Source organism: Parambassis ranga, chromosome 2, assembly GCF_900634625.1.
Source record: "Parambassis ranga chromosome 2, fParRan2.1, whole genome shotgun sequence".
Lineage (NCBI taxonomy): Eukaryota > Metazoa > Chordata > Actinopteri > Ambassidae > Parambassis > Parambassis ranga.
In genome coordinates, this window is record NC_041023.1 from 20,515,662 (window position 1) to 20,523,481 (window position 7,820).

Consider the following 7,820-nt stretch of genomic DNA (forward strand, 5'->3'; position numbering starts at 1 on the left):
GGGCCAGCTGCTTTTCGGGGGTTTGTCCTCTTCAGAGCCCTGCGCACCTCAGTTGAAGTCACAGTGAGTGAAGAGCTCTGTGCTGCCTCTGCTGGTAGAATCCCTCTGTGCTGTTTGGTGTTGAGGGTGTCGAAGCGAGCGTAGAACTCATTCAGCTCATCTGGTAGTGTTCTGTGGCTGTCTGTGACCGTACTGCTCCTCTGCTGGAAGTCTGTGATGTGACGTAGGCCCTGCCACATGCTCCGGGAGTCTGAGTTGTTGTAGTATCCCTCCAGCTTCAGTCTGTACTGCCTCTTGGCTTCCCTGATGGATCTACGTAGATCATATCTGGCCTTTTTGTAGGCTTCAGCATCACCAGAGTTGAATGCAGTGAAGCGTGCATGCAGCATGGAGCGTACCTCACAGTTCATCCAGGGTTTCTGATTGGGAAATATTTTGCAGCACTTGGTGGAGACAATGTTATCAACACAGGTGCTGATGTAGCTGGTGACGGCTGAAGCATATTCCTCTAAGTCCACAGAACAGTGCTCCTCTCTCCAAGCAGCAGTTTTAAACACGTCCCAGTTTGTAGCATTAAAGCAGTCCTGAAGCACCATGTCAGTCTCTTCATTCCAAACTTTGATGGTTTTGCTTACCGGGGGGGCTTGTTTGAGGAGCTGTCTGTAGGCTGGGTAGAGGAACACAGAGATATGGTCAGATTGTCCAAAGTGGGGGCGGGGCGCTGCCTTGTATGCGCCCTTCACGTTGCTGTAGACCTGGTCCAGAGTGTTGTTGTTCCTTGTAGGAAAAGTCACATATTGGTGAAATTTTGGGAGCACAGACCTGAGGTTGCAGTGGTTAAAATCCCCGGCAACAACAAACACAGCATCCGGGTGTGCAGTCTCGTATTTGCCAATGATGTCATGCAGTAGTCCTAACGCTGTGGTCTGATCGGCCCGCGGTTGGATGTAAACAGCCAGCAGAAACACAGCACTGAACTCCCTTGGCAAATAAAAAGGTCTGCACTTCACCATCAACACTTCGATGTCCGCACAGCAGTGTTTCTCCACCACCTGAGCGTCTGTGCACCATCTGTTGTTAACGTAGACACACACACCGCCGCCTTTGTTTTTACCTGCGGCTGATGTGCGGTCTCCGCGGTGCACTGTGTGGGTCTGAAGCTGAATGGCTGAGTCCGGTGTACTTGCAGTAGTCCATGTTTCCGTGAAGATAAGAGCACAGCACTCTCTGATCTCACGTTGAGATGTTGTCCTTGTTCGTAGCTCATCCATTTTATTTTCCAGAGAGCGGACGTTAGCTAACAGAAGGCTGGGTAGTGGTGGTCGTGTGCCTCTAGCCTTTAGCCTAGCATGTAGCCCTCCTCTCTTGCCCCGTTTCCGTCTCGCTGTTCGCCGGTCCCTTTGTTTACTCGGGCCTTGTGGTGGTGCGGTCTGCCGGCTGGAGTTGGTGGGATCCGCGCAGAGGAGAAGAGAGCTGTAGTCCAAAAGTTCTGAATAAATATATAAATAAAAATATAACACTCTATAAAACTGACAATATAGTAAAAAAAAAGGGAAACCGCCTTTTCAAGCTGAAAATGGAGGCTACCACCACTTTGTGACTTGACCAATCCCCTTCAATTATAGTGTATGATTACATTTTATTTTTACAGCAACGGCTGCACTCAAAGTAGCTATTCGAGAGCTTTGATGTGTGATTGGCTGTGGCGTGCCATATAAAATATAAAGACTAAAATGGAGGAGGCTAAAGGGTTAGCTGATTGAGGATGGTGTGCAGTTTTCTTTGTTTTAGACAGGAAACTGATTATTGATGATGATGGATGTGGACAAATACGATTACTAATATTAGTAATCGTATTTGTCCACACCCATCATCATAGTGGTGGTATCATCATAGTAATAATGCAGCTGTGATGAAGGATATCCTTCATCACAGCTGCATTATTACTATCAAATAATAAGGTTAAAGCTGAATTGAAGAAATGAAGTGGCATACACAACCTAAATCCTGCTACACTTTGTCCTCCAAAGTCAAAATGACAACAGATAAGCTGATAGGAACACACACCGTTAAGTAAAAAAACAAACCAAAAACTCCTGGAGGAGTATAATGGATAACATAATAAGGAATATAACAGAGGATGCTTCTGTTGTTCTCTGCACCCTTAATTGTATCATATTTCTACAAGAATCAGAGTTAAAAACATCTTTTTTTGTGTAATTTTAGAACACTTTAAAAATCAGCCTCAGGACTGTTTGGGTGTGTTTTGATCCAATTTGATTGGCAGTAAGCAAACAACCCAGCAAATGTGATTTGCTAAATCCTGAAGTATGTGACATCACATTATTTCAACTCAGTTGCACCCACTTCAAAACAGCACTGATTAAATGTAAAAAAAAAGAGGAAAGTAGAGATCTGTCATGTGTAATAACCTGAAGTGTTTTGGCAGAAAGGGTTTGTGTTGCATCCCATCACTCACTGCAAGAAAATTAAGTTTAAGACTGTTTGTCTTTCTCATATTTTATTTGCCGCAGTCAACATATTGTCAGTCATTAAACCATCCATTTTGATTTCCACTGTGTTGTCATGTCATTTCCTGTCATGTGACCTGTGATGTCTTTGTGTGTGCTGTAAAGTGAGACCCACCCCAAGTAGCTGGAGCCTAGACAGCGTCAAAGAGGGCGCGCCATCCTTCTCTGACTCTGTCGGGAAATTGCTTTACCCTCCCGTACCTCCTAGGCCACCGTACTCAGGTAAACCGGCCGATCAGAACAAATCCTCCTCCAGCGACCGAATGCTACTAATCTTCCAGACTTTTGACACCTGGTGCTCTCACCGCCTATTCCTACTGCTAAAGACGTTTTCACATCTGAGCCAGCTGCTTTCAGCTTTCATGTCTTTCGCAGCAGGAGTGCTTCTGCTGTTTCCTTTTTGTGGATGTGTTAGTTCAGCTCATAACACGTCTGAAAACCTCTGTGGCTTTTAGAGAAAGTTAATCTCAACTGAACTTCAAATCAGTTCCCAGATTCATGTCCCCCCCCCCCCCCCCCCCACATCTCTACCATCAACTCAAACTGTGTTTTAGTCATTTACTTATTTACAGATGCAACAGTCTTGACTTATTCCCCAGTGTCTCAGATGTATTGCACTGCCCAGCAGCATAATAAGCAGATGGAGTGTTTTTTTTCTCTCTCTCTCCCACTTTCTCTGCCCTTATTGCACTGAGCAGTAACAGCTGTTGGATGTAGAAACAGCTTAAGGCAGCCTAAAGGACCTGCAGAACATCAGCGCTTATTTGATTCATTGATGCTTTAAGCTACTGGCCCTCTCAACTCCATGTGTGTGTGTGTGTGTGTATGTTTGCATGACTCATACTGTGTCATCCTGGCGAGTGGAAGAAAACACTTTCTCTAATTTGAATTTGCCCCCCCCCCTCTTCTCTCTGTCTCATCTGGCTGTCAGCAGGCTCCATGGCTAAAAACATGAGGTCGCAGTCCCCGGTGCCCACCTCCAGATCACCGCAAAAGGTTAGTCCTGTTTCTGACCACTTTCTCTTACTGACCGGCATCAGGATGTTTAACATCATAGTCATTTTTATCCATCAACCAGATGACACAGAAGCTCTGCACAAGTGCTCAGTGAAGCTGTTAACTGTTGATTTTTGTAGTTTTAATGTCACAAAGAGGACCAAAAAAAAGGGCTGCCTAGAGGGCATTCATTGTATTAGCTAAACGGTGGATGCCAACTGTGTCTATTCCAATCTAGATGAAGTTAGTCAGCTTCACTACACATTTCTGTCAGTGACTTTTAAGTTCAAAGATTGAACCCGGTTTGTTCTTTTTCTCCCCTTCGTTACTCAAAACTCTGTGCTGTGCTGCAGCTGACACGTGTTAAAACAAGTTCTGATGTCTCTGACCTCAGAGAGTTCTGCTGTTTATCTGCGGATAAACTGATTACTCTCACTTTGTCTCTGAGCTCTGATATATTGTTAATGAGTCTATTAGTAGTTAATACCACTAGCAGAAGCTGGAAAGGTTAACTAAGTGCTCAGTGAGCTTTTAATGAAGGTAAAAAAAATGGTTTTGAAACTCTTCTCTTCTACTGTTTCCTTTTGTGGGCTCGTCACAAGCAACAGGGCTCAGCTACCGGCTGTGGAGCGGGTGTGATGTCTTCTTACCCGTGACAACTACCAAGAACGTTGTTGTTTTTGTGTGTGTGTGGTCTGAGCAAGAGAGAGAGCGAGAAGGGCTACAATGTGTGAGTGACAGTTTGGCACTCAGCATGCTCTGTCAATCAGATTGGTGTGTGCATGTTGTTTGTGTGTGTGTGTGTGTGTTTGTGCTGTGGCAATAGAAGAGGCCTGGAGCGAAGTACCAAGCTGCCCATCACTGCACAGCCAGAGACAGATCCTCCACGGACCTCCAGCAGGCCCCCCATTATCCGGCACATAAACACACACACTTACACACATCAGTCAGTGCAGCCAGGGGCCCATTACCAGACCACAAACCCCAGGACAGTAGTGAACCCGCAGAAAACACATGGTGTAGTTTGACGTGGGTGCATTTACTCATCTCCAGAGGTGGAAAATATCATTTTATGACAACTGGGTCAGCACTGTATCAAATTTTCATCATGCCTCTCTTTGTGCATGTGCCCTGTAGCATGAACAAAACAACCTTACTGATCAACTTCTATACTCCACCGCATCTAATTAATCGTGTGCAGATATAATGGCACCATGGTGTAATTGCTTAGAAAAACATTTTGGTGAGTGATCGGATTTTGTGTGCGTGTGTGTGGCGCGACATATTGTGTTTTTTCATCTCGCTGCACAGGGCCGATTGATGGTTTGGAAAAACCTGGCCCTCTCAATCTGCTCACTGACTACTTTTTTTTATAAGTTATTTATTGTCGCCGTACGGCTGTGTCAGCAGAGCGGAGGATGCATATGGTTACATGCATAATTGCTTCATGTTATTTCAGACACTAAAGGTAATTCCTTCTGGAGTTACGCACTTTTGTTAATTTACTCCCTGAACAATAAAGTTATTTCATGGTCATTTTATCAAGAGACATATTAAAGTAGCTTTAAGTGCCTGTTAAGTTGCAATCTATGTAACAAAATGAGCTAACATGATGGTCGTTGAGCCTTACTGTCTGTGGAGATCACACGCTGCAGACCGCAAATCTAGAGAGGTGATCCATAACATTTGTTATCAGATACATTGTTGTCGTTTAAAGACCCAGTTTGTGGGATTTAGTGGCATCTAGTGGTGAGATTGCAGTTTGCACCCTTTTCCCAGTAAAGATTAATATGAAAGGTCTGTGCCAGGGCCAGTGTTTAGTTTGTCTGTTCATATATGGTGCCAATACCTGGCCTGTCACCCACTTTCTCCTTGGGCTTATACTGTAGATTTCACTGTAAACAGCCGAGGGGCCCTTCCATCGCTGCTGGTTGCCACACAGTTCTTGATGACGCTAAATTTTTGGCTTTATTGTGGAGGTTCTCATCCCAGTTAGGGATGAGTTCAGACCTTGATTTTGGTGTCACTCCTGCTTGCTTGGGCACATGTCTTTCTATACTAATACACCTTTAATAAAAAAAGCCTCTGGATATTTTCCTGGAGCTCTTTAGGTCTGAAGGTTAGTTATTTTTTTGAGCTGAAAAGGTTGTGAACCATTGCTTCTTACTGTGTCTCTTTCTGCCTCCACAGACCACAGTGCCACCTTTCACCCCTTCACCCACTGAGTGCCAATCTGCCAGCCTGGTCTCCAACTCCCCTGTCCTGTCCGGCAGCTACAGCAGCGGCATCTCCTCCCTGAGTCGCTGTAGCGTGTCGGAAGCGTCGGGCACCGAGCTGCCCACGGGCGACCACCCCCAGCCCCACCCCCTGCCTCCGCCCACCACTTTGCCCAACTCCGTGTCCAGCAGCTCGGATGAGCCAATCCGCCGAGAGAACAAGACTCCGCCTCCGTACAGCGTGTATGAGAGAAACAACCCTCGCAGGCCTGTGCCACTGCCCCACAGCCTCTCCATCCCCCCACAGACGGACCCCCCAGCCCTGCCACCCAAGCCTCACCAGCTCCGCACAGGCAGCATGAAGCTGGACGGAACCGCCGACCCTCGAGTCCCCAGACCGAGGCCTCTGCCCAGGAAGGTGTCCCAGCTATAGGTGCTTCTGGAAGGGGGGGAAGAAAGAACACACACACTGGCGTATTTTGCACTTTTCTACTCGGCACTCATTTTTTTTTGTGATCCTCAGTTTAGCATTCCTGACCTACACTCCAGTGAAAGACACAGGCCTACAGATGAACTGTCAGATGAAGAAGGTTTCTTTTTGTATTTACTAGAGGGCATTGCATTGACTTTGACTTGGTCATTCCGCACTTTTAGCTCTAGTACATACAATAGCTCACCATGGTCAGTCAGTCGTAACATAATGTTTACCAGAATACTCTAGAAAAACACAGTTTTGATAGATGTAATAATCTCAAATATATGTATATTGGTATATATGAGAGTTGTTTTTGCCTTAAGTATTGGAAACAGAGTCTTTTATCTGTGAGTCTTGCACGTTTTTTTGTTTTCTTTTCTTTTTGTAAAACAACTCAGTATACTTATACTGTATACTGTATGACTAAAAAAAAAAAAAAAAGGTGCTAGAGGCCTCGAGTATGCATTTCAGTGAAGTGTAGTAGACAAGGGGTGTGTTCCCATAGTTCCCATAAACACAAGCAATGGCACCCAAAGTCAATATTTGAACGCAGATATGTGAAATGTGAAATCTCATTTCTGACCACAGTGATGGCTAATTTAAAAAATCATCTGCTCAAAAATGGCGGTATATGGGGTATATTAAAGTCGACATTCTAATAAGATGTAAATAAGAAAGGGTATAGAGGTTCTTGCGGCTAAATTGCCACCTTAAAGGGACAGTTCACCCCTTTTTTGAATACATTCAAAACTCTATAACTCAGTCTGGATGGATAAACAGCACTGCAGACCACAGGAATACCAGAATATTTGATTTTGATGTGAACCGTTCCTTTAAACCTGTCGAATTAAAGCCTGGAAACCTTTCATACACACTCAGCCATTCATCTATTATAGGATGTGATAATTCTACATCATTAAGGCAAAATAACAAAGATGGCTGCTTCACTTTTCACTGGTCTGACTAGTTGTAGTGGAAATTAAAACAAAAACAATCTTATCTGTTCTAGGCTGAGTGATTTGTGCATTTGTGTTGTGAGGCCTGGCTGCTCTACTGCCTTTATTTCTCAAAAATGTTCAACTCTGCCATGTACCAAAAATGAAATCATGAGTCTGGACCAAACAGGGGTGAGAGTAGGTGCAGTTATGTGTATAAAACATCTGATTTGCCATTGCGGGTTGTGTGAACACACCCTCTTCCTCCTGCATGATGTACATGACAACAAATCTTTACTTGTAAAGGGGGGAGGGGTTAATAAGTAATGTGCCAAAGGAAACTCAACTTTTTTTTTTTTAAATAGTGGGACCTGGAATCAAAAAGAAGCTGGGGGGGGGGGGGGGGGTCCAAATTATTCTCTAATGTACTGATCAGACGAGCACACATGAGACCTGCATTATGAGCAGTACTGTTATGATGAACTTTGATTAAACAGTAACTGGAGGAGAGTTTCACTCATCAGCAGTGACCTTAAAAGACACCAGGACTGACGTTCTGTTGGAGAAATATTTACAAACTAATCATTGTCAAATATTTGTACAGTTGAGATTTACTTTTTCTGTTTGATTAAAAAGACGGATGTGAGTTGAATGCGATGTAATATGA

The 7,820-nt window shown here is 44.4% G+C and overlaps 1 protein-coding gene across 3 annotated transcripts in view; it reads left to right on the forward strand.

Annotated features, from left to right (window-relative positions):
• dock4b (dedicator of cytokinesis 4b) overlaps window positions 1-7,522 on the forward strand; it is a 97,320-nt gene extending 89,798 nt beyond the window's left edge. The window contains exons 50-52 of one of the 3 annotated variants that reach the window (XM_028433130.1): window positions 2,637-2,753; window positions 3,463-3,527; window positions 5,718-7,522. In XM_028433130.1, the coding sequence (XP_028288931.1) occupies window positions 2,637-2,753; window positions 3,463-3,527; window positions 5,718-6,176 (641 nt within the window). In that variant the 3' untranslated portion in view covers window positions 6,177-7,522. The remainder of the gene's footprint in view (window positions 1-2,636; window positions 2,754-3,462; window positions 3,528-5,717) is intronic. The other 2 variants (XM_028433137.1, XM_028433145.1) reach the window with 2 other exon arrangements.
• Window positions 7,523-7,820: the final 298 nt, after the last annotated feature.